General features: G+C 42.0%; 1 protein-coding gene across 3 annotated transcripts in view; it reads right to left on the bottom strand.

The window, feature by feature from the left end:
- The window catches only part of plrg1 (pleiotropic regulator 1), a 103,406-nt gene extending 77,058 nt beyond the window's left edge, over nt 1–26,348 (bottom strand). The window contains exons 1-3 of one of the 3 annotated variants that reach the window (XM_073043146.1): nt 26,186–26,348; nt 15,985–16,091; nt 1,377–1,510 (exon numbers count right to left, since the gene is read on the bottom strand). In XM_073043146.1, coding sequence (XP_072899247.1) covers nt 1,377–1,510; nt 15,985–16,091; nt 26,186–26,194 — 250 coding nt within the window. In that variant the 5' untranslated portion in view covers nt 26,195–26,348. Of the gene's footprint in view, nt 1–1,376; nt 1,511–15,984; nt 16,092–26,185 lie in introns of those variants that run through there. The other 2 variants (XM_073043147.1, XM_073043148.1) reach the window with 2 other exon arrangements.
- Between the last annotated feature and the right edge of the window lie 1,052 nt (nt 26,349–27,400).

Here is a 27,400-nt window from a genome sequence, read left to right as displayed (position 1 = left end):
TGTTAGGTCATTCCCCCCTCCCCAGCAGTATCCAAAGTAATATACCTATTGTTGAGGGGGGCGTGGACAAAGGGTATTCTTCACTGGCTCCTTAACCCCTTTTCCCTTCCTGACTGTCACCCAGTTGTCTGTGTCTTGCACCTTGGGTGTAACTACCTCGCTGTATGTCTATCACTCCTCAGCCTCCCAAACGATCCAGACTTCATCCAGTTCCAGCTCCACGTCCTTATTGCAGTTTGTGAGAAGCTGCAGCTGGATGCACTTCTCGCAGTTGTAGTTGTATATTTTGAATGTATCTACAATCATTTTGAATGTTGCAATGAAAATGAAGATTAAGAGGATGCAATTATCAGCAGCATTGTATGAAGGCAGTCCATTATCTGCACCACATATCTGCACTGATTTTATTCATTTACAGTCAATCAGAAAACATGACAGCATACACTGGGTGAATTGCTCCATCAGTAACTATTGGGAACTAATATGCTGTTTTATCACATTGTAGTAGTATTAGTAGAGTTCTAATTTGTTCCGTATTTCATTTAAATACATAATTTGTGACTCCGTTTTACGGCAGTTTGTCTTTTTGTACCTTATGGAATTGCCATTGACAATCATATGCATATTCTTTAATGTGTATAAGTCACTGATGTTGTTTAGTGTATATTTGCAGATTGTGAACATCACTGGCAAGGGTGATATTTACTTCTCCCACATGATAAGAGATCACTTTACGTTATCACAATATGTTGGTACTTCCACTCTGTTGCCGCATACTGTTGTAACAGGACTTTTAACCCAACATATTTACACTCATCTACCAAATGTTGCTGTTATTGTTGCATAATGATTGGCATACTAGTGTAGCCAGTTTCAGAACTACAATTTGAACACAAAATCCAAAACTTATTGGCCAAGTTTCATTAGCCATCTTTTGATTGTGCTCTGCACTGGACACTCTATGGAAGAAGTTGTTGAAATCCCCACACAAGGGAATCTATCCAATCCACCAACTCAGTGATTTCACTGAGTACTGGAGGTCCACTGGGGGAGCAGGTTGAGAAGAAGAAATGATAATGTTGAGGTTTCTTTAATCATTTGTGGTTTACGAGGGGTATTTTTTAAAATTGTCGGATCACTAGACATTTTAAATATCGGTTTGTTTTAATTTTCAAATATCTTTTAAAATTTACCAAAGTATGCCAAAATTAAAGATCTAAAATCAATAACATGGAATCTTAAAAATCACCAGAGATTACACAAGAGAACCTGGATTCAACAGGTAAAGACACTTGTATGATTTAATTACATAAACAAGTGAAAATAATAGGAGGAACATGAAACAATGCAGATTATCTTTTGGTGTGAATACTTACCTTGACTTAGGCTATAATGTCCATGGTTATAGGAATCAGACTGAGAACTTTTTTCTCTGATTTCTTTAAGTACAGGCATGTGAAGCACAGGACTGTACTCTGTTTGCAACTTCACATTCATCTTGAGCTTGTAACTGATCAATTACAAAAGAAACAAAACAGCAAAATCATACAAATTTCATCAGTCTCCATAGCACTTATACAATAGCATATCAGCAATGGCTTTGAATAAACAGAATGCAATTTACAGTAAGTCATGAAATTCCCATTTTCTTTTACGATAATGCAGATACCATTTTACATCTAAGCTACATGAATTTTGGGGTGTGCAGGGAGGGGTAGCACCTCTGGTGAAGCTCACTCATCTTTGGTCCCCACCGGACACTCAGCTCTCACCTGTAGCTGCAAGTAGCTGTTTACATGCGACAGTGACCACACCCCAGTACACTGCTTCGACAGCTGGGCTGAAAAAGGTGAGGGTAGCCGGCAACCTCATACCCCAATGAAGCAGGGACATGCCTGCCGTAGCATGCAACGTCAGCTCTGGCAGACTGGGTGGATGAGATCTACAGTGAGATCCAATGGCTAGAAGTGATATGACAATGCTCCGTGGAGAGCAAAGGGCACAGAAGACATCATCATGGTCATCACTGCTACCAAGGAAGACCCCAGTTTGTGATGCTTATTCGTACCACTCCACCCAGACTTCTGAGGTTGAGAGAGCAAAAATGCCCAAGTACAACAGCTTTTCCACTTTAAAAACCTCATTGTTGAGACATGATGAATTCTGGCTTAAATTGTGATAAGCCAAATTTCCAATTTTTTCCCAATCAGGGGAAGGGGGAAGAGAACCTTAATCCTCTCCTGCCTGTAACCCACCTACTCCCTTCACTGAATTTTACTCAAACTCCTTTTCCTTAATTATCCTTTTAGTCTATGTAAAATATTCCAATTATATTTAACAAAGAAATTAAAGACCAAAAAATATTTTAACGACACATTTAACTGTGATTATTTTTATATTACCTGAATTAAAATGTTAAAAATACTAAAGCACTGAAGAAATACTTTGCATCAATCTTCACTGCAGAAGACACAAGCAGTATGCTGGAAGTTCTGAAGTCATGGAGTGTGAAGTTAACCATTACCAGACAGAAGGTTCTTGGGAAACTTGGGAAGGTAGATAAGTCACCTGGACCAGATGGTGTACACCCCAAGGTACTGAAAGAGGTGGCTGAAGAGATTGAGGAGGCATTAGTAATAATATTTCAAAAATGACTAGATTCTGGAATGGCTGCGGAAGAATGGAAAATTGCAAATGTCACTCCATTCAAGAAGGGAGAGAGGTAGAAGAAAGGAAATTAAAGGTTTTTAGTCTGACCTCAGCGGCTGGGAAGATGTTAAAGTTGATTAATAAGGATGAGGTCAAATGATAAAATAGGTATAGTCAGCATGGTTTCCTCAAGGGAAAATCTGACCTGACAAATATGTTAAAATACAAACCCCATTTCCAGAAAAGTCAGGATATTTTCCAAAATGCAATCAAAACAAATATCTGTGATATGTTAATTCACGTGAACCCTTATTTAACTGACAAAAGTACAAAGATTTTCAATAGTTTTACTGACCAACTTAATTGTATTTTGTAAATATACACAAATTTAGAATTTGATGGCTGCAACACACTCAACAAAAGTTGGGACTGAGTTAAAATAAGATTGAAAAGTACACAGAATATTCAAGTAACACCGGTTTGGAAGACTCCACATTAAGCAGGCTAATTGGTAGCAGGTGAGGTATCATGACTGGGTATAAAAGTAGCGTCCATCAAAGGCTCAGTCTTTGCAAGCAAGGATGGGTCGTGGCTCACCCCTTTGTGCCAAAATTCGTGAGAGAATTGTTAGTCAGCTCAAAAGGAACATTTCCCAACGCAAGATTGCAGGGAGTTTAGGTATTTCAACATCTACAGTACATAATATTGTGAAAAGATTCAGAGAATTCAGAGACATCTCAGTGCATAAAGGGTAAGGTCGGAAACCACTGTTGAATGCGCGTGATCTTTGAGCACTCAGGCGGCACTGCCTAAGAAACCGTCATGCTACTGTGACAATTATAGCCACCTGGGTTCGGGAGTACTTCGGAAAACCATTGTCACTTAAAACAGTCCGTCGCTGCATCCAGAAATGCAACTTGAAACTGTATTACTCAAGGAGGAAGCCATACATCAACTCTATGCAGAAACGCCGGCGAGTTCTCTGGGCCCGAGCTCATCTCAGATGGACCGAAAGACTATGGAACCATGTGCTGTGGTCAGATGAGTCCACATATCAGCTAGTTTTTGGAAAAAACAGGCATCGAGTTCTCCGTGCCAAAGATGAAAATGACCATCCTGATTGTTATCAGCGAAAGGTGCAAAAGCCAGCATCTGTGATGGTATGGGGGTGCATCAGTGCCCACGGCATGGGTGAGTTGCATGTATGTGAAGGTACCATTGACTCTGAGGCGTATATTAGGATTTCAGAGAGACATATGTTGCCATCAAGGCGACGTCTCTTTCTGGGACGTCCATGCTTATTTCAGCAGGACAATGCCAGACCACATTCTGCACGGGCTACAACAGCGTGGCTTTGTAGACACAGAGTGCGTGTGCTTGACTGGCCTGCTGTCAGTCTAGATCTATCTCCTATTGAAAATGTATGGCACATCATGAAGAGGAGAATCAGACAACGGAGACCACGGACTGTTGAGCAGCTGAAGTCTTACATCAAGCAAGAATGGACAAAATTTCCAATTGCAAATCTACTACAATTAGTCTCCTCAGTTCCAAAACGATTAAAAAGTGTTATTAAAAGGAAAGGTGATGTAACACAATGGTAAACATGCCTCTGTTCCAACTTCTGTTGAGTGTGTTGCAGCCATCAAATTCTAAATTTGTGTATATTTACAAAATACAATTAAGTTGGTCAGTAAAACTATTGAAAATCTTTTCTTTGTACTTTTGTCAGTTAAATAAGGATTCACGTGAATTAACATATCACAGATTTTTGTCTTTATTGCATTTTAGAAAATATCCCAACTTTTCTGGAAATGGGGTTTGTACTTTGAAAAATTAACAAGCAGGATAGACAATGGAGAATCAGTTGATGTTGTGAACTTTGATTTTCAGCAGACCTTTGACAAGGTGCCACACATGAGGCTGCTTAACAAGCTGTAATGGTATTACAGGAAAGATTCTAGCATGGATAAAGCAGTGGCTGATTGGCAGGAGGCAAAGAGCGGGAATAAATGGTGCCTTTTCTGGTTGGCTGCCAGTGATTACTGGTGTTCCACAGGGGTCTGAGTTGGGACAGATTCTTTTTACATTACGTCAATGATTTGGATGATGGAATTTATGGCTTTGTTGCAAAGTTTGCGAAGATAGGTGGAGGGGTAGGTAGTTTTGAGGAAGTGGAGAGGCTACAGTAACATTTAGACAGATTAGGAGAGCCTTTAAAGAAGTGGCAGATGGAATAGTGTTGGGAAGTGTATGGTCATGCACTTTGGTAAAAGAAAGGGTTGACTACTTTCTAAATGGAGAGAAAATACAAGAAACTGAGATGCAAAGGTATTGCTGAGTTCTGATCATTTGCACTATGTAAGTATTTATTATGCATGCGCACTCTCCCAGCTATGTGCGTGCGCGTGGGAGGTGAAAGCTGAAATTGTGGGATGCAAAGGTCCTCAGGTAGTGAAGGTAGACGTTGATAGTAAAGTTGCTTAAACAGAAGAATAATGTGTCCTTGTTGTTTGGCCATTAACAGTGGTAGCAGAGGATGGTTGTCACTTTCAGGAAGAATGAGAGACTGCGATGGGAATTTCAGTGGAAGACTTAAACAAAGATGATGGCATGAATACGCTAATAAATACACGTGACTCAGTTTTCCTGAAGGAAGAATAGGATCAGATTTATGAGGTATATTCACACTTTGACAAAATTTATAGAGACAGACCTAAAAAATATGGCTGATTATGTTATTGATTTTGAACAAAAGTAGTTGCATGTGTAAATACAAAATGGAATTTACGAATTGTTGGATATTATGTGTCTAGACATAAAGGACAGGCAACTAGTGTTAACTGCATGCACAAAACTTACACTTGCATCTATGAAATCAGTACTGAAGAGGATTTTTGGAGAAAAGGCCACTAAGACAACAGTCAGAATTAACCTGAGTCAGGAAATGGCATACTTCACCGAGCAGAAACAAAAGTATAGCAGGTGTAGATCCCAGAGGGACTAGACAAGGGTATCATTACCTGGCACAAATCCAATAAACAAGTACAGTAGGAGATCGAAACATTGTGGTATGTCATTTTTACTCAGAGAATGGTGAGTGCGTGGAATCGGCTGCCGGCAACAGTGGTGGAGGCGGATACAATAGGGTCTTTTAAGAGACTTTTGGATAGGTACATGGAGCTTAGTAAAATAGAAGGCTATGGGTAAGCCTAGTAATTTCTAAGGTAGGGACACGTTCGGCACAACTTTGTGGGCCGAAGGGCCTGTATTGTGCTGTAGGTTTTCTATGTTTCTATGTATTTACCACTGGGCCAGAAACTGTCCTTGGAGAACCAAACAAGTGAGGCTAACTGAGGAAATAACAAATCTGAAGATGTAGAAGAGTGCCATATCACATTATTTGTGAAGGAATCACTTACTAATGTAGAGAATTTGATGACAGAATCTCTAGGAACTGTTATTGATACAGCATGTACACATACAGTGCGTAGAGAAAAATAGCTTAAAAGCTGTGTAAGTGAACAAAACCAGAATGAAGTGCAGAAGCTGATGAACATAGATACATCCAGTAACAAAGCACTCAAACTTGGAGATGGGAAGATTGTACATTCCACCCGGAGTGAAAATTCCCATACAAATAGGGCAGACAAAATGTTACATTGAAACAGAGATGGTACTAGTGAACATTCCATTACTCTCGAGTAAACCTCTCTAAAGAAAGCAGAAGCTGTACTGGATATGGAGAATGACCAGACAACAATGATTCAATACCAGTGTCTCTGGAGCTCACCAGCTCAGGACATTACTGTGAACAGTCTAGATAAAGCCACTACTGAGAACCGATGTGAGAATGTAGTACTAACTGTCCTCCAAGCCCAGCTGACTGAATCAAAGAAGTGCCAAAATGCTGGCATTGCATCACTGGAATATGCAAAGGAGGCTACGAAGAAGCAACAGAAAGACATGGAGCTCTTAACTCAACACTTTGAATAGAAGGCATCAGCCTATGGTAAACTGGAAAAGACGAAGAACCGTCTGAAGCAACAGTTGGACAATGTAATTGTGGGCCTGAGCTACCTATGGCAGATTGTTTCTGATCTTGAAAAGAAACAGAAGAAACGATCAGTTGCTGGCTAAGGAAAAAAAAACACTTCCTTAAAGAACACAGAGGAGCAGGAGCAGGCACAGGCTGAAGCACGCAAGAACAGACTAAGACCTTGACACTAATTTGTGCCCTAGAGAAGGCAATGGAACAGAAGGAAGAGAATCAATAAGCTGCTGTGTGCAAAGATGGAAGACCTCATCAGCTCTGAGAATGATGAAGAAAAATCATTTCTCTGACATTAAATGTACATTTGAAACCTCTGAAAGAGTGTACATGAGCTGGAAAAGCTGGAGGCTGAGTTCCAGGCCACTGAAGATGTTAAGCCATGTCTGGAAGTAAATCTGCAAGCCATGAAAGCTCAATTTGATTGGGATCTGCTGGACAAGCATGAACAAAGTGAGGAAAAGAGGAGACAAGTGATTAAACAGGTTTGTGAAATGGAGGCAGAGCTGGAAGATGGGCAAAAGCAATGTTCTTTATCTGTTACTGCCAACAAAAAGTTGGAGATGAATTTCAAGGATCTGGAGGGACAGACTGAAGCTCCAAACAAAAGAGATGAAGCCATAAAGCAGCTCTGCAAACCGCAGACTCAACTGAAAGACTACCTCCACGAACTGGATGATGACCGCAGCTCTCAAGAGGAAATCCTGACCCAGTCCAAAGAAACTGAGAAAAAACTGGAGGCAGAAACAATTCAGTAACAGGAGGAGCTTGCTGTTGCTGAGCAAACAAAATGTCAGAAACAACGTGAAAGAGATGAACTAGCTGAACAGATTGCAAGCAAAAGTTTTGGAAAATCATCGGCTCTGGATTAGAAAAGATGCCTTGAGACTAGGATTGCTCAACTGGAAGAGGAGATAGAAGAGCAAATGAATTCCAAAATGGCTAACGATAGACTCAAGAAAGCTAACCTGCAGGTTGATCAATTAAATGCTGATCTTTCTGCCTTTTCCAGCTGTCTTTGCAATCTCAACCACACATCTTGGCTACTATTTAGAGGCTTATATATGACTCCCATAATGCGTTTTTTTATCCTTGCAGTTTCTTACCTCCACCCACAAAGATTCAACATTCTCTGACCCCGTGTCACCTCTTTTTTATAAATATGTTAGGGAGTTTAGAGGTCGAGGAAAAAGAAGTGTTGGACTTCGTAAAGAGTATTAAGGTGGATGTCCCCAAAGGCCTGATAGGATTGACCTCAGGTTATTGAAAGAGACCATAAGTTATAGGAGAGAATTAAGACCATTTGGCCCACTGAATCTGCTCCACTATTTTATCATTGTTGATCCAATTTTCCTGTCAGTCCCAATCTCCAGCCTTGTATCTCTTCATGCCATGACCAATCAAGAATCTATGAACCTCTGCCTTCCTCTTAACATCCACTCTATAAGGCCTTTCACTATGACGTCACCCCTTATTCTTCTGAATTCTAGTGAATACAGGCCCAGAGCCATCAAATGCTCTTCATATGACAAGCCAGTCAATCCTGGAATCATTTTCGTGAACCTCCTTTGAATCCTCTCCAGTTTCAGCACATCCTTTTTAAGATAAGGGGCCCAAACGTGCTCACAATACTCCAAGTGAGGCCTCACTAGTGTTTGGTTGTCATTTACTTGTATTTTCAGAAGCATTTGATAACGTGCCACACACGAGTCTGCTTAACAAGATAAAATCCTATGGCGGTACAGGAAAGATACTGGCATGGATAGGAGAATGGCAGGCAGGAGGCAGTGAGTGGGAATAAAGGGGCCTTTTCTGGTTGGCTGCCAGTGACTAGTGGTGTTCCTCAGGGGTCAGTAATGGGACCACTACTTTTCACATTGTTTGTCAATGATTTAGATAATGGAATTGATGGTTTTGTGGCAAAGTTTGCGGATGATACGCAGAGAGGTGGAGTGTTAGGTAATGATGTGGAAGCAAATTGAATGCAGCAGGATTTAGACAAACTGGAAGAATGGGCAAAAAAGTTGCAGATGGAATAACTGCATTTTGGTAAAAGGATCAACAGTTGTCTAAATGGGGAAAAGATTCAATCATCAGAGGTGCAGAGAAACTTAGGAGTCCTCGTACAAGATTCCAAGGAAGTTAATTTGCATGTTGAGTCTGTGGTAAAGAAGGAAATGCAATGCTGGCATTTATTTCAAGGGAAATAGAATATAAAAACAAGGAGATAATGCTGAGCCTTTATAAGACACTAGTCAGGCCGCACTTTGAGTATTGTCAACAGTTTTGGGCTCCATATCTCAGAAAGAATGTGTTGTCATTAGAGAGAGTAGAGAGGAAGTTCATGAGGATGATTTCGAGAATGAACGGGTTAACATTTGAGGAACGTTTGGCAGCTTTGGGCCATAACTTGCTGAAATTTAGAAAAATGCATGGAGATTTCATTGAAACCTACTGAATGTTGAAAGGACAAGCTAAGGTGGATGTGGAGAGGATGTTTCCTATGGCAGGGGTATCCAGAACTGGAGGACACAGCCTCAAAACTGAGGGGCAACCATTTAGAACAGAGGTAAGGAGGATTTGTTTTAGCCAGAGTAGTGAATCTGTGGAATGCTCTGCCACAGACTGTGGTGGAGGCCAAGTCCGTGGGTATTATTAAAGACAGAAGTTGATCGTTTCCTGATTGGTCAGGCTATCAAAGGATATGCAAGAAGGCAAGTGTATGGGGTTAAGTGTGATCCAAGATCAACCATGATGGAATGGTGGAGCACACACCATGGGCTGAATGGCCTAATTCTGCTCCTATGTCTTATGGTCTTGTACACTCAGCACTGATCTCGTTTTCCATATCCTTTTCCTCGGTAAACACCGACAGAAAGTACTCATTAAGTACATCACTCACATTCTACGCATCCAAGCAAATGTTCCACCCTTTATCATTGAATTGCCCTACCCGCTCCCTAGTTATCCTCTTATTGTGGATGTATGTACAGAATGCCTTGAGATTCAACTTAATCCTACTTGTTAAGGACTTTCCATGGTCCCTCCTGGCTTTTATAATTCTCTTACTTATTTTTTGGCTTCTTTATACTCTTGTGCTTTGCTTGATCCCAACTTCTGAAGCTTTACATAATTTTCTTGACTAAATTCATTTCCTCTCTGGACATTTAAGGTTCTCTTATCTTTCCATTCCCGTCCTTCCTTCTAACAGGAACATCTTTCCTGTACCCTGTTCAATTGATCTTTAAACGCCCTCCATGTGTCTGTTGTGGACTTATCAGAGGAAAGGTGTTCCCAATTAACGCTTCTCAGTTCCTGCCTACTGCCCTCGAAATTTGCCCTATTCCAATTTAAAACTCTTGTGCAAGAACCATACCTATCCTTATCGAAAACTATCCTGAAGGTTAAGGTGTTGTGGTCACTGCTCCCCAAGTTCATCTGCCATTTCTTTGCCTCCAATTACTACCTCACTAGCATAATTTTCCAGTGGTCCAATATCAACTTTCACCTTCCTATTACTGATTATATAACTGAAAAAACTTCTGGTACCTTGCTTTATATTACTGGCTAGTCTGCCCTCATATCATCTTTTCCCTTCTTATTGTTTTTTTGTAGTTGTTTTTCATTAGAATTTAAATGTTTCCCAATCATCTAACTACTTTCCACTCACTTTTGCTACCTTATTTGCCCTTTCCCAGGCTTTTATGCAGTCCTTAACTTCCTTGCCATCTTGGACAATGTCTCCCACCCACTCCATAATGTACTGGTTAGGCACAGGAGTACATTCAGCCAGAGACTCATTCCACTGAGATGCAACACTGAGCGTCATAGGAAGTCATTCCTGCCCTTGGCCATCAAACTTTACAACTCCTCTCTTGGAGTGTCAGACACTCTGAGCCAATAGGCTGGTCCTGGACTTATTTCCACTTGGCATAATTTACTTATTATTATTTAATTATTTCTGGTTTTATTTTGCTATATTTCTACTCTATTCTTGGTTGGTGCAACTGTAACAAAACCCAATTTCCCTCGGGATCAATAAAGTATGTCTGACTGTCTGGCTTTATCAGCCATGGCTGCCTACCCCTGCCATCTGAGAACTTCTTCCTCTGTGGGACATACCAATCTTGTGCCTTGTTAACAATTCCTAGAAACTTCAGCCATCTCTGCTCTGCGGTCATCCCTGCCAGTATCCTCCTCCAATCCACCTGGGCTCCTCTCTCATGCCTCTGTAATTCCCTTTATTCCATTTTGCAATATGCTTAAAAACTTGACCTCCATGTGAGGTCCCTTTGCGTCTTAGATTTTTGAATTTTCACTCCATTTAGAAAATTGTCTGCACTTTTATTTATTCTACCAAAGTGCCTGTCCATACACTTCATAACACTGTATTCCATTTGTCACTTCGCTGCCCATTCTCCTAACCTGTCTACGTCCTTCAGTAGCCTCTCTACTTTCTCAAAACTACCTGCCTCTCCACCTATCTTCATATAATCCACAAACTTTGGTACAAAGCTTTCAATTCCATCATCCCAAATCACTGACATATAACGTAAAAGTGGTCCCAACACAGACCACTAGTCACCGGCAGCCAAGCAGAAAAAGCTCCCTTTATTCCCATTCTTTGTTTCCTGCCAATCAGCCACTGCTTTATCCATACTAGTATCTTTCCTGTAATACCATGGACTCTTGTTAAGCAGACTCAAGTGTGGCACCTTGTGAAAGGCCTTCAGAAAATCCAATTCTCCTTTTTGCTGTCGAATATCGAAAGGTCAAGGTAGGGAAGGCGTGAAGAGGACATTTCCTATAGTGGGGAGTCGAGAACCAGAGGACACAGCCTCTGAATAGAGGGGACAGAGATTAAGAGCAACTTCTTTAGCCAGTGGGTGGTTAATCTGTGGAGTTCATTGCCACAGTTGGTTCTGGAGACTAAGTCATCGGGTATACTTAAAACAGAAGGTGATAGGTCGATTAGTAAGGGCGTCAAAAATTATGGGGAAAAAACAGGAGAATAGGGTTGAAAGGGTTAATAAACCAGCCACGGTGGAATGAGAGTAGAATTGATGGGCCGAATGACCTTATTTTTTTCTATTATCTTATGAGTTTATTTACAGATGCTAGAAAGTCTGTGAACCCTTTTGGAGGTGTGGGCTATAGAGGTGTTCTGCCCTATATTAAAGAACACAAAGTATGTGACAGAGCTTGCTCTTCTCAAGAAAGATCTGATTAAGTGCTCCTTGCCTCAATCAAAACAACTTTCAGAAAACCTTAGAAGAATTGTAGAGATGTACAGGAGGAGAAATTGTCTACAACTGGAGGAAATTCAGTACCATTGCTACTCTCCCTGGAATGAGCACAACATGCACTGCTGAAGGAGGTGAAAAAGTACCCAAGAGTAACAGCAAAAGACCTGCAAAAATCTCTAGAACCAGCTAAAGTCTCTGTTCATGTGTCCATTATAAGAAAAACACTGAACAAGAATCACAAACATGAGAAAATCTGCAGACGCTGGAGATCGAAGCAAAACACACAAAATGCTGGAGGAATTCAGCAGGTCAGGCAGCATCTATAGAAAAGTGTACAGTCGATGTTTCAGGCCGAGACCCTTCAGCAGGATAAGAGACAAGAATGGTGTTCATGGAGGAAACCACTGCTCTCCAAAAAAAACATATTGCTGCATGTCTCAAGTTTGCAAAAGACTTTTGTCTCGGCGATGTTCCACAACGTTTTGGGGACAACATTCTGTGGACAGATGAAACAAAAGTTGAACTTTTTGGCAGAAACACTCACTGCTATGTTTGGAGGAAAAAGGGTACTACACACCAACACCTAAACCTCATCTCAACTGTGAAGCATGGTGGAAGGAGCATCATGGTTTGGGGCTGCTTTGCTGCCTCAGGGCCTGGACAGCTTGCAATTGCCGAGAGAACAATGAATTCAAAATTGTATCAAGACATTTTACAAAAAAATGTCAGGGTAGTGGTCTGTCACCTGAAGCTTAATAGAAGTTGGATGATGCCACAAAACAATGATCTGAAACACACGAGTAAATCAACAACAGAATGATTGAAGAACAAAAGTTGTGTTTTGGAATGGCCAAGTCAGAGTCCAGACCTTAACCCAATTGAGATGCTGTGGCATGACCTGAAGAAGGCTGTTTATGCAAGGTATCCCAGAAATATTAAAACAGTTGTGCATGGAGGAATGGTCTAATTTTTTTTCCTTACTGATGTGCAAGCCTGATCAGCAGATACAGGAAATGCTTGGTGGTTATTGCTGTTAAAGGAGATTCTACCAGTTATTAAAGTTCATATCCTTTTTCCAGCCTGACTGTGAATGATTCAACAATGTGTTCAATAAAGACATATAAAGTACAAACCCCATTTCCAGAAAAGTTGGGATATTTTCCAAAATGCAATAAAAACAAAAATCTGTGATATGTTAATTCACGTGAACCTTTATTTAACTGACAAAAGTACAAAGAAAAGATTTTCAATAGTTTTACTGACCAACAATTGTATTTTGTAAATATACACAAATTTAGAATTTGATGGCTCCAACACACTCAACAAAAGTTAGGACAGAGGCATGTTTACCATTGTGTTACATCACCTTTCCTTTTAATAACACTTTTTAATCGTTTTGGAACTGAGGATACTAAGTGTAGTAGATTTGCAATTGGAAATTTTGTCCATTCTTGCTTGATATAAGACTTCAGCTGCTCAACAGTCCGTGGTCTCCATTGTCTGATTCTCCTCTTCATGATGCGCCATACATTTTCAATAGGAGATAGATCTGGACTGGCAGCAGGCCAGTCAAGCACACGCACTCTGTGGCTACAAAGCCATGCTGTCATACCCCGTGCAGAATGTGGTCTGGCATTGTCCTGCTGAAATAAGCATGGACGTCCCAGAAAGAGACGTCGCCTTCATGGCAACTTATGTCTCTCTAAAGTCTTAATATATGCCTGAGTCAATGGTACCTTCACATACATGCAACTCACCCATGCCGTGGGCACTGATGCACCCCCATACCATCACAGATGCTGGCTTTTGCACCTTTCGCTGATAACAATCAGGAAAGGTTTTCATCTTTGGCACAGAGAACTCAACGCCCGTTTTTTCCAAAAACTAGCTGAAATGTGGACTCATCTGACCACAGCACATGGTTCCACAGTCTTTTGGTCCATCTGAGATGAGCTCGGGCCCAGAGAACTCGCCGGTGTTTCTGCATAGAGTTGATGTATGGCTTCCTCCTTGTGTAATACAGTTTCAAGTTGCATTTCTGGATGCAGCGACAGACTGTGTTAAGTGACAATGCTTTCCCGAAGTACTCCCGAGCCCAGGTGGCTATAATTGTCACAGTAGCATGACAGCTTCTTAGGCAGTGCCGCCTGAGGGCTCAAAGATCACGCACATTCAACAGTGGTTTCCGACCTTGCCCTTTACGCACTGAGATGTCTCTGAATTCTCTGAATCTTTTCACAATATTATGTACTGTAGATGTTGAAAGACCTAAATTCGCTGCAATCTTGCGTTGGGAAATGTTCCTTTTGAACTGACTAACAATTCTCTCATGAATTTTGGCACAAAGGGGTGAGCCACGACCCATCCTTGCTTGCAAAGACTGAGCCTTTAATGGATGCTATTTTTATACCCAGTCATGATAACTCACCTGCTACCAATTAGCCTGATTAATGTGGAGTCTTCCAAACCGGTGTTACTTGAATATTCTGTGCACTTTTCAATCTTATTTTAACTCTGTCCCAACTTCTGTTGAGTGTGTTGCAGCCATCAAATTCTAAATTTGTGTATATTTACAAAATACAATTAAGTTGGTCAGTAATACTATTGAAAATCTTTTCTTTGTACTTTTGTCAGTTAAATAAAGGTTCACGTGAATTAACTTATCACAGATTTTTGTTTTTATTGCATTTTGGAAAATATCCCAACTTTTCTGGAAATGGGGTTTGTACAATTGTGTTATTAGTTTAGGCAGATTGTGTTTTTCTATTTTTGTGTCTCAATGACAATCAGACCACATGTTATGAGACATTAATGCAGAAAACCAGGTAATTGCAAAGGGTTTACAAACTTTTTCTTGAAATTGTAAATGTTTCTCCAGGACATTAATGTCTCTGTATATGGGCTGAGCTCAGAAAGGGTTCAGGCTTGGTGTATATGACAATATAATCTGCCACATCAAATTGAATATGGCTTGCACAGATGTACGTATTAACTTCAGCAACCTAGATTACCGTAGATTCCGGATTTTAAGCCGCTACTTTTTTCCCACATTTTGAACAGCTTTGAACTTTGCGGCCAATAATCCGAAGCGGCTAATGCATGATTTTTTTCATGCCGCCTCGTAAACATTTTGCCTCGTAACAGTAGACCAATAAAATTGATGAGTAGTTCACAGAGGTCCAATGAAATTGTATGATAAATCAAGCGCACTTTCACAATTAAATTATTGTAAATCAGTCATTTGTACTCACCCTCATCAACATGGAAAACACTCGAAGCATTGTGCTGCCTACTTAGTTTAAACTATATTTGTTTTCTGTACTACATCGCGGGATGCTATGACGTCACACCCGGTTTCGCGGTGTCTTGTGGGAAAATGCCGGTTTGCGATGAAACGGGACGGAGGGAGGGAGCGCATTACGCGAGCGGCTTTGGATCTGAGCGAACTCTGCTTTTAAGTTAAAGGTATCAATAACTTTTCCTGGTAGGCTGCAATATATATATTTTTTTACCAGTCGTTAGGAGATATTGGAATGTTGTTCAGTAAAGAAGTATACGCAACGTATATTTAAAAGTAGCCGCGTACGGGCACGGTTCGAAAAAAAGCATTTGCAATATGTATTTGTTTTTGTTACCATATGGATTTAATTAAAAGTTAAAAAAATCCTCACGTGTAATATCTTTCTGTGTAAATATCTCATATTACAACGTGGGACACCTGCGGCCGAAAATCCGGTGCGGCCTAAAATCCGGTGCGGCCTAAAATCCGATGCGGCCTTTACAATTAAAAAAATGATTTTATTTCTAAAATTAGAGCCAGCGGCTTTTAATCAGGTGCGCTCTGTAGTCCGGAATCTACGGTAACCCATGGTAAAGGGAAACAATGTTGCTCCAATTGTGAAAAATTTCCATATTTTAAACACCAGTGATAAAAAGTTTTTAACATGACAGCAATACAGTCAAGGGATCATAGAAAGTGCATCATAGAAATGCACTCAAGATCCGTCTATATGACACTCCTACAGAGAATGCACTTACCTTTTCTCATCAACCGCAATAGGCTTTGCATGATCACTAACAAACATGTCATGAGTTCGCTTCAGTGATCTGAACACCAGTGTGTGTACTGAGTGTTTCTGCACTTCCTAACAAATAAGAAAAATAAATTCATTTAATTGAAATTTATGAATCAACACTGAACAATGTCTTTTGCAAATTTAAGTGCAGTGAAATCCTTGAACAAAGATATTAAATTTACATACAAGTACACCATTCAAAAATGTGTCTTATAAATACAATGCATTATTAACATTGATGGTATGGGTTTAAATGAAGTGATGAATTCAAACAATGGTATCTCCTTTTAGGATCCATTATCAAATACTCCCCAGCGCCCTGCCACTCACTGGTTTAACTTCCAAAAATGCATCACTTCACACTTGTAAATTTCTATTTGCCATTCCCTTGCTCACTTTTCCAGTTAGCCCATGATATAGGAGCTGAATTATGCCATTTGGCCCAACAATTATGTTTCACCATTCAATCAGGCCTGATTTTTTGGACTCCATTCTGCTGCCTTCTCCCTGTAACCCCTTAGCAATCAAAAACCTATCTATCTCTACCTTAGACATAGCCCTAACTTGGCCTCGATAGCCGTCTATGGCAACAAATTCCACTGATTCACCACCATCTGGTGGAAGAAATTTCTTATCATCTCAGAAATATTCTCCCTATGTTCACTCTATCCAGGTCTATCAGGATCCGATAGATTTTAATGAGAAACAACCCTTGCCCCCACCTTTTGTTTGTTCTTTGCTTTTGTAACACTTAAAATGATTGTAGCCACATTTTATGCCTCATTCTTGACTTCAGAAGAACCCCGGATCAAAATAACAGTGCGTTATCACTCTATTATTTGGTGGCATCCGTTAGTCTCGCGAGACCATGGATCTGCGCCTGAAATGGTTTCCAGGGCGCAGGCCTGGGCAAGGTTGTATGGAAGACCAGCAGTTGCCCATGCAACAAGTCTCCCCTCTCCACACCACTGATGTTGTCTAAGGGAAGGGTAAGGGCCAATACAGCTTGGTACCAGGGTCATCGCAGGAGTTGCCAGAACGAGGTTGAAGGCAATGTCGGACTGCCTTAGGGACTCCAGCTCCAGATTTGTCCTGAGGACTCTTATTTATGACTCTAAGAAACAGTGGGTCGAGGAGGAATTGTAGACATTTCAGGTTATGACTGCAAAATCACTTGTTTTTTGATTCCCATTCTACATTTCAAAGCCTTACCCCTGCAATCTCACTAAGACTGAGTCTTCTCTGGATGAACCAAGAGATCTGCAATCTGCTGAGGCCGGGGGGGGGTTAAGTACACCTGAAATGCAGGACCCTAAGACATCCCACCCCCTCCCCTGTCTTCATCCTGGCTAATGTACAGATACTGGAAAATAAAATTGCAAACCTCAGTACTAGAGAGACATCACAGAAACATGGTTCAACCCCACATTCCAACCTGAGGGCTTCACTTTCCATGCACAGATTGAACAGTGGCATTTATTACATGGTTAATTCTTGTGGTGTAGTCCTGTTCCCCTCAACCTGGAACACCAGCGGTTAAATGTTGTTTGTTCTCCCTGTCAAGGGGGTTCTCCTCCCTGTCCTGGTAGCAATGCACATTCCCACCCTTGGCTGACAGCAAGCTGGGACTGGAGCTGAGCAATGTGATCAACAATCACAAGGAAGCACGTCCATCATCATGGGGGACCATAATCATGCTAGCTTGAAACAGTACCCTGACCAACTGACACCAACAATTCACCTGTGGGACCAGAGAATCCAAGATCACTGTTACACCTCCAACACGCCAATCCAGTCCCACACTTTGGCAAGCTTGATCACCTCCTCCCAGCACATATGCAAAGACTAAGGGCCACAATACCAATGGTGAGGAGGGCAAAAGTATATTCAAGGAAGACAGAGAAGCATTTACAGGATTGGTGGACTGGATCATATTCAGGGATTTATCTTTGAATCTAAATGAATATGCTACAGCCATCGCTAACTTCATCAAGAACTGTGAGGATGAGTATGCACCTTCCAAAAATACGAAATCTTCCCAAACCAGAGAAGCCTTGGAAGAACTGGGAAATTTACAATCTGTGATGTTGAATGCTGACAATACAAAATCTACAAGAACTGCAGGTATGACATCGTGAGAGTGAAGAGGTAAGCCCAAGTGAATCTAGATACAGAATTGAATGTGTGGTTGGGTTGACACACCATTTCTTCAGTAAGGCAAAACTCCAGTCACCAATATGCTCAACAGCTTTTATGCACACTTTGAATAAATGCAGTATTTGAATAATACTACATCTGGTGACATTATAATTCCTGTCTTAGAGGCCAATGTTAGAACATCCTTTGAAAAATGGAACCCTCACAAGTCATCAAGCCCAGCTACTGAAAAGCTGTGCTAAGCAACTAGCTGCAGTGTTCGAAGCTACCTTCAATTTCTCAATGCTTTCGCCTGAGATTCCCACCTGATGAAGGCCAGTATGCTAACCCACTTTCTTCACCAACCTATCTACTTGTGTAGTCACTTCCAGCCAAATGTGCATTCTTCCTCCCAGTTCCCTCTGCTCTACACTTATCAGTGCCCTATCATTCACTCCATGGGTCCTACATTGGTTTGACTGCCCAAAAGGCCACACCTTGTACTTATCTAAGCTGAAATTCATTTGCCATTCTTCAACCCATCTCCTTAACTGATCGAGATCTCTTTGCAAGTTTTTGTAACCTGCTTCACTATCAACAGGTCATGCTAATTTAGTACATCAGAAAAATTGATAATTATGCCACATCCATCTAAATCATTTACATAAAAAGTGAATAACAAAGATCCCAACCATGTCTCCCAGGGTGTTCCACTAACCACAGGCCTCCAGTTGGAGAATCAACCTTCAACTATCATCCTCTGCTTTCTATCAAGACAATTCTGAACCCATCTCACTAGCTTCTTCTGAATTCCATGTGACCTAACCTTCCAGATCAGCCTGCCACATGGGACCTTGTCAAAGGCCTTACTAAAGTCCACTGTCCCACCTTCATCTAGATTCTTTGACATCTCTTCGAAAAACCCCAAGATTCGAAAGACTTCACCAACCATGCATAAATACTGACTATTTCTGTTCAGGTCTTGACTATCCAAGTGAAGTACATCTTCTCCCTCAAAATCACCTCCAGTATCTTCCCTACAACTGAAGTCAGGCTTTCCTACAACTGAAGCCAGTAATGCCCAGTTCTTTCTTCACTACCATCATTAAACAGTGGGACACTAGCCTGCCTGCAGATTACTTCACCAGTGACTAACAATGAAGCATTGGTGCCAGTGACAGAGGTAGGAAGTGACAAGGTTCTGCAAAGTGAGTTCAGGGAGTTAGGTGCAAAGTTAAAGAGCAGGGCCTCCAGAATTATGATCTCAGGATAGCTAGCTGAGCCACACGCTAGACCAGATTATACAGTTTAACACATGGATAAGGAATTGGTGAAAGAGGGAGGGTATCAGATTTTTGGATCTCTTCTAGGGAAAGTTCCAGAAGAGATTATTTGCACCTCAATGAGAGGGACCTTCCTAGTGAGAAGGTTTGCTAGTGCTGCACAGTGGGGTTAAACTAGAGTTGAAGGGGAATGGGAACTAGAGTGCCAAAACAGATATTGGAGAGGTTGTGGAGAAAGATGTTAAGACCACAAAGTCAGGAATCAAAAGGTTCAGCATGGTGCGACTAATATCCTGAGCTGCATATAGTTTAATGCAAGTAGTATTGTTAGAGACAAATGAGCTCAGGGCATGGATCAACATATAGAATTACGTTATCGTAGCCATTAGTGAGACTTGGCTGCAGGAGCGGCAGGACTCCTGACGCAAAAGAGCAGGAGAGATGAAAGGAGGATGGTTGACTTTACTAGTCAGGGAAAATGTCACGGCAGTGCTCAGTCAGAAATGGAAAAGTGTGTCTTCATGGGTGGAACTGAGTAATAAAAAAGGTATGACCATGTTAATGGGCTATATTATAGATCACCCAACAATACAAGGGATTTAGAGGAACAATTTTCCAGAGAGATCACAGAGTGCGGAGGAAACAAGATTATAGTACATAATTTTAACTTTCCACATATTGACGGGGACTCCCATACTGTAAAAGGACTAGATTGGATGGAGCTTGTCAAATGCATTCAGGAAAGTTTCCTTAATCAATACATTGAGGTCCCAGTGAGAGTGTGCAATATTTCATCTCCTATTAAGGAATGAGACAGGACAGGTGACAGAAGTTTGTGCAGGGGAACACTCTGCATTTACTGATCACTATTCCATTAATTTCGAGGTAAATATGCAAAAAGATAGATCTGATCCATGGGTTGAGATTCTTAATTGGAGGAAGGCTGCTTTCTGGTAAAAGTGTACTCGGTAAGTGGGAGGCCTTCAAAAGTGAAATTTTGAGAGTACAAAACTTGTATGTGCCTGTCAAAATAAAAGGTAAAGATAACAAGTTTAGGGAGCCTTGATTTTCAAGAGTCATTGAGGTCCTGATTAAGAAGAAGACAGAGGTGCTTATAGGCAGGTAGGAACAAATAGGTACTTATGAAGTATAAGAAATGTAAGAGAACACTTAAGAAATCAGGAGGGCTAAAAGAAATCATGTTTCCCTAACAAACATGGTGAATCCTCAGGGATTCTACAGTTATGCTAGAGCAAAAGGATTGCAAGGGACAAAATTGGTCCTCTGGAAGATCAGAATAGTAATCCCTGTGTGGAGCCAAAATAGTTGGGGAAGATCACAAGTGGACTTTTTCCATCTGCATTTACTGGAATACAGACACAGACTGTATAGAAGTGAAGCACAGCAGCAGCGAGGTCATGAACCCTATACAGACTACAGAGGAGGAGGGGTTTGCTGGCTTGAGGCAAATTAGGATGGACAAATCCACAGGGCCTGACAAAGTGTTCCCTCAGTCCCTGTGAGTAGCAAGTGCAGAAATTGCAGGGTCCTAGTATAGATATTTAAATCATCCATAGTGACAGGTGAGGCAACGGAGGACTGGAGGATAACTAATGCTGTCTAAGGAAGGCTCATAAAAGTAAACCAGCAATTATTGGTCAGTGAGGCTGTCATTAGCAGTAGGAAAGTTATTAAAAGTATTCTAAGTGACTGGACATATGACTATTTGGATAGATATGGAATGATTAGTGATGGTCAGCATGCCTTTGTGTACAGTAGGTCATGTCCGTACAATCTGTTAAGTTTTTCGAGGAAGTTACCAAGAAAGTTGATGAAGGCAAAGCAGTGGATGTTGTCTACATGGACTTTAGTATGGCATTTAACCAAGTCTCACATGGGAGTTGGTCAAGAAGGTTAAGTCGCTTGGCATTCAAGATGAAATAGTAAACTGGATTAGATATTAGCTTTAAGGGAGAAGCCAGACAGTGGTTGTACAAACCCCATTTCCAGAAAAGTTGGGATATTTTCCAAAGTGCAATAAAGACAAAAATCTGTGATATGTTAATTCACGTGAAACTTTATTTAACTGACAAAAGTACAAAGAAAAGATTTTCAATAGTTTTACTGACCAACTTAATTGTATTTTGTAAATATATACAAATTTAGAATTTGATGGCTCCAACACACTCAACAAAAGTTAGGACAGAGGCATGTTTACCATTGTGTTACATCACCTTTCCTTTTAATAACACTTTTTAATCGTTTTGGAACTGAGGATACTAATTGTAGTAGATTTGCAATTGGAAATTTTGTCCATTCTTGCTTGATATAAGACTTCAGCTGCTCAACAGTCCGTGGTCTCCATTGTCTGATTCTCCTCTTCATGATGCGCCATACATTTTCAATAGGAGATAGATCTGGACTGGCAACAGGCCAGTCAAGCACACGCACTCTAGGTCTACAAAGCCACGCCGTCATACCCCGTGCAGAATGTGGTCTGGCATTGTCCTGCTGAAATAAGCATGGACGTCCCGGGAAGAGACGTCGCCTTCATGGCAACATATGTCTCTCTAAAGTCTTAATATATGCCTGAGTCAATGGTACCTTCACATACATGCAACTCACCCATGCCGTGGGCACTGATGCACCCCCATACCATCACAGATGCTGGCTTTTGCACCTTCGCTGATAACAATCAGGATGGTCGTTTTCATCTTTGGCACGGAGAACTCGACGCCCGTTTTTTCCAAAAACTAGCTGAAATGTGGACTCATCTGACCACAGCACATGGTTCCACAGTCTTTTGGTCCATCTGAGATGAGCTCGGGCCCAGAGAACTCGCCGGCATTTCTGCATAGAGTTGATGTATGGCTTCCTCCTTGCGTAATACAGTTTTAAGTTGCATTTCCGGATGCAGTGACGGACTGCGTTAAGTGACAACGTTTTTCCGAAGTACTCCCGAGCCCAGGTGGCTATAATTGTCGCAGTAGCATGACAGCTTCTTAGGCAGTGCCGCCTGAGGGCTCGAAGATCACGCACATTCAACAGTGGTTCCCGACCTTGCCCTTTACGCACTGAGATGTCTCTGAATCTTTTCACAATATTATGTACTGTAGATGCTGAAATACCTAAATTCCCTGCAATCTTGCGTTGGGAAATGTTCCTTTTGAACTGACTAACAATTCTCTCACGAATTTTGGCACAAAGGGGTGAGCCACGACCCATCCTTGCTTGCAAAGACTGAGCCTTTGATGAACGCTACTTTTATACCCAGTCATGATACCTCACCTGCTACCAATTAGCCTGATTAATGTGGAGTCTTCCAAACCGGTGTTACTTGAATATTCTGTGCACTTTTCAATCTCATTTTAACTCTGTACCAACTCTTGTTGAGTGTGTTGCAGCCATCAAATTCTAAATTTGTGTATATTTACAAAATACAATTGTTGGTCAGTAAAACTATTGAAAATCTTTTCTTTGTACTTTTGTCAGTTAAATAAAGGTTCACATGAATTAACGTATCACAGATTTTTGTTTTTATTGCATTTTGGAAAATATTCCAACTTTTCTGGAAATGGGGTTTGTAGATGGTTGCCTCTCTGAGTGGAGGTCTGTGACGGAGTGATGCAGGGGTCAATGTTATGTCATTGTCATTTGTCATCTATATCAATGATCTGGATGACAATGTGATTAACTTACTTCCATTAAACAGAATTCATCCAGACTATGAAGGGTTAAGTTCACCCTTACGTGTTATTTTGTACGTTATTATGTTTTGGGGGTGGGTTTTTTTCTGATATTATATATATAATAAACGCACACACATGATGTCACCATTTGTTTGCGGGGTAATAAAGTGTACATTAGAAGTAATTACACTGGTGTCGATTTTTGCCAACACTGCTGCAATCAGCAAATTTGTAGATGATACCAAGATTGGGGGGTGTAGGCGACAGTGAGGAAGACTTTCTTGGCTTGCAGCAGGATCTGGACCAGCTGAAAAAAATGACAGATGAAATTTAATGCAGACAAGTGCAAGGAGTTGAACTTCAGTAGGTCCAACCAGGGCAGGTCTTTACACAGTGAACAGTAGGGCACTGAGTAGTGTGGTAGAACAAAGGGATCTGGGAATACAGGTCCACAATTCATTGAAAGTGGTGGCACTGGAAGATAGGGTTGTAAAGAAAGCTTCTGGCACATTGGCCTTTATAACTCAAAGAGCTGAGTACAGGAGATGGGATGCTATGTTGAAGTTGTAGAAGACATTTGTGAGGCCTAGTTTGGATAACTGAATGCAGTTTTGGTCCACTTATCCACAGGAAAGATGTAAATAAGCTTGAAAGAGTGCAGAGAAAATTTGCAAGGATATCACCCAGTCTGGAGCACCTGACTTATGAGGCAACATTAAATAGACCAGGACTTCATTTTTTGTAACGTAAAATTAGAGGTTATTTAGAGGTATATAAAATTATGAGTAGTAGGGTAAATTCAAGCAGCCTTTTTCCCACTGAGTTTGGGTGGGACTACAACTCGAGGTCATGGAACGTTTATGGGGAACATGAGGGGAAAACTACTTATCTCAGAGGGTGGTGAAAGTGCCAGCTCAAGCAGTTCCCCTCCACCACCACTCTCCTCTGTCTGCTGGGACTTGTCCTCACTCTCAATAATTCACCCTTTGATTCCTCCCACTTCCTTCAAACAAAACGTGTAGCCATGGGCACTCACATGGGTGCTAGCTAAACCTGCCTGTTTGTTGGCTACATGGACAGTCTATGTTCCAAGCCTACACTGGTGTCCGTCCCCTACTTTTCCTACGCAACAGCGATGACTGCACTGGTGCTGCTCCCTGCAACCTTGATGAATTCGTCAACTTCATCCACTTTGCCTCCAACATCCATCCTGCTCTCAAATTCACCTGGTCATTTCCAACACCTCCACCCTCTCCCTTCTCGACCTCACTGTCTCTATCTCCGGAGACACCTTATCCACTGATGTCTATTACAAATGCCATGGATTCTCACAGCTACCTGGGCTACACCTCTTCCCACCCTGTTACTTGTAAAATCCCCTTCACTCAATTCCTCCATCTCCACTGCATCTGCTGTCAGGATGAGGCTTTTCATTCCAGATAGAAAGGAGATGGCCCCCTTTTTCAAAGAAAGAGGCTTCCCTTCCTTCACTATCAATGCTATCTTCAACCACACCTCTTCCATTTCACGCACGTCTGGTCTTACTACATCCTACCATCCTCCTGGTAAGATGTAGCAGGATAGGGTTCCTCTTGTCCTCCCTTACCACCCCGCATCCGTGTCCAGCACGTAATTCTCTGAAACTTCCGCCACCACCAAGCACACCCCTCCCCCCCCCACTTTCTGCTGGGATCACTCCCTAAGTGACACCCTTGTCCATTCGTCCCTCCCCATTGACCTCCCTCCTGGCACTTATTCTTGCAAGCAGAACAAGTGCTACACCTCCTCCATCACTACCGTTCAGGCTCCTGAACAGTCCTTCCAGATAAGGTGACACCTCAGCTGTGAGTCTGTGAGGTCATTTACTGTGTGCAATGCTCCCAGTGTGGCCTCCTGTATACTGGTGAAATTGCTTTGCTGAGCAAAGTCTGCCAGAACCAGCAGGATCTCCCAATGGCCACCCATTCCAATATGTCCATCCATGGTCTCCTCCACCGTCATGATAAGGCTACACACAGGTTGCAGGAACAACATCCTATATTCTATTTGGATATCCTCCACCAGGAACATCGATTTCTCAAGCTTCCAATAATACCCCTCCAATCCCTCCTTCACCATTTCCCATCCCCTTTTCCCTCTCTCACATCTGGTCTGCCTATCGCCTCCCTCTAGTGCTCCTCCCCTCCTTTCTTTCTTCCATAGCTTTCTGTCTCTTCCACCAATCAACTTTCCAGTTCTCTCCATTCCTCCCTCCCCGCCCCCTTTTAACTCTACTCCACTTTTTTTCTCTAACCCTTCCAAAGGGTTTCCGTCCGATCTACTCCACTTTTCCCCTCTAGCCCTTCCGAAGCGTTTCGGCCCGAAATGTCGACTATACTTTTTTTCCCGTGGATGCTGCCTGGCCTGCTGAGTTCCTCCAGCATTTTGTTGATCAAGTGGTGCATGCAAGCTCTGTTTCAACGTTTAAGAGAATTTTGGATGGTATGGGTGCAGGTGGACGGGAGTTGAAATGATTCGGCACAGACTAGGACCTGTTTTTGTGTTGCACTTTTCTATGACTCAATTATTTCTGTGAGGGAAACCTAGTTTCGCATTTTCTTCCCTGGCCTCCCATAAGGGGAACTTGGTCAGGGGATTATAGTAACATACTTCAAGACTGCAAATACCGCCTTCCACGTAATATGTATGCAACACACACAAAATGCTGGTGGAACACAGCAGGCCAGGCAGCGTCTATAAGGAGAAGCACTGTCAACGCCTCGGGCCGAGACCCTTCGTCAGGACATAATATGTATGTTTGAAGACCACACTACTGCCGCACACTCCACCCCTTATACAACGGATGCAATGCTACAAACGGCAGAAACTGACCAAAAATCGGGAAGTCACGGTGTAAAAGCCAACCAACCGCCCCACTCTGATTTTCTATCAATGGGTTACAAAGTTTTTCATAACGCCAGGTTCCGAGACGCCTGGGCGCCAAATGAATCCGACCAACCCCTCACCCAAACCAAAGCAGCTGCCCAGACCCGGAGATGTTCAACAACAATCTCACCTCCACCATGGTGCCACTTGCTGACAACCGCCAAAACTCCAGCCGCTTTTGAAAACTGCAGGAAATCCAACCAACGCCGTAAGCTTCCTGAGCGAAACTCCGCAAATATCAGCGAGGACCAGAGCTCAGGCCTGAAGCAAGATTCCGCTCGCGTCTCTTCCGCGCCGCACTCCGCCGACAGCGACACTCCCGGCCAGCGGCTGCACGCTACACGTACAGCTCGGAGGCGAACAACAACGTTGTTGTCTATCAGGCTGAGGCGACAGGCGGTTAGGTCCTGTTGAAGTCTCTCAGCCCAGAACGTCGACTGTACTCTTTTCTTTGTACTCATTGCTGCCTCCAGCAATTTGTGTTGTTTCAATTCCCAGTATCTGCATATTTTCTCTTGTTAGGGCCAATCAAAGGGGATTTAATAAGTAAAAGAATCAACATAAAACTGATTTTTAGCAAACACCCAAGAGTCTTCATACTGAAACGTTATTTCTACTTTCCCTTTCCATGGATGTCACCTGATCCACTGAGTTTCTGTCAGATCAACCACTTATCTATCATAATTTGCCAGAAATATCCAGTTCATTGAATATTTAATTGACAATATCTGATTACCACTGAGCAAATACATTCAATTTCCATTGTCGCATTGACACTCATTAGTTGATGATATTGGCCTCAAATCATACTACAACACCAAAACCATGCACTCATTAGCTGTGCTGAACATAATGTCAAGTTAAATTAATCCCATCAACCAGTACATCCTTCTCAACCACAAGGTACACTGCAGATGGCTGGGGTCAAAGCAACACGTACAACATGCTGGAGGAACTCAGCAGGTCGGGCAGCATCGGTGGAAATGAGCAGTCAACGTTTTGGGCCAAGACCCTTCGTCAGGACTGAAGAGGAAGGGGGCAGTGGCTCTATAAAGAAGGTGAGAGGAGTGTGGGAAAGAGAAGGCCTGGTGAAAAAGCAGTAAGGGGAAAGTTCAAGGGGTGAGGGAGGGGATAGGCAGGAAAGGTGAAGAAGGAATGTAAGGGGAGCGGTAGGACCCAGCGGCAGTAATAACGGTCCCAGTCTGGAGAGGGTCAGGATCTCGGTCCGAGCTGGATCTAGAGCTGGGGGTGTCGGAGCCTGTGGCCTTCAAGGCACCAGAACTGAGGTCTGAGTCACATCCTTCTAACCTATGACTGCCTAAATCCCTGTTTAGCATTGATATAA

This window comes from Hemitrygon akajei, chromosome 4, assembly GCF_048418815.1.
Source record: "Hemitrygon akajei chromosome 4, sHemAka1.3, whole genome shotgun sequence".
Classification (NCBI taxonomy): domain Eukaryota; kingdom Metazoa; phylum Chordata; class Chondrichthyes; order Myliobatiformes; family Dasyatidae; genus Hemitrygon; species Hemitrygon akajei.
The sequence above is the reverse complement of the archived record's forward strand: the minus strand, read 5'-3'. Positions and strand labels throughout refer to the sequence as shown.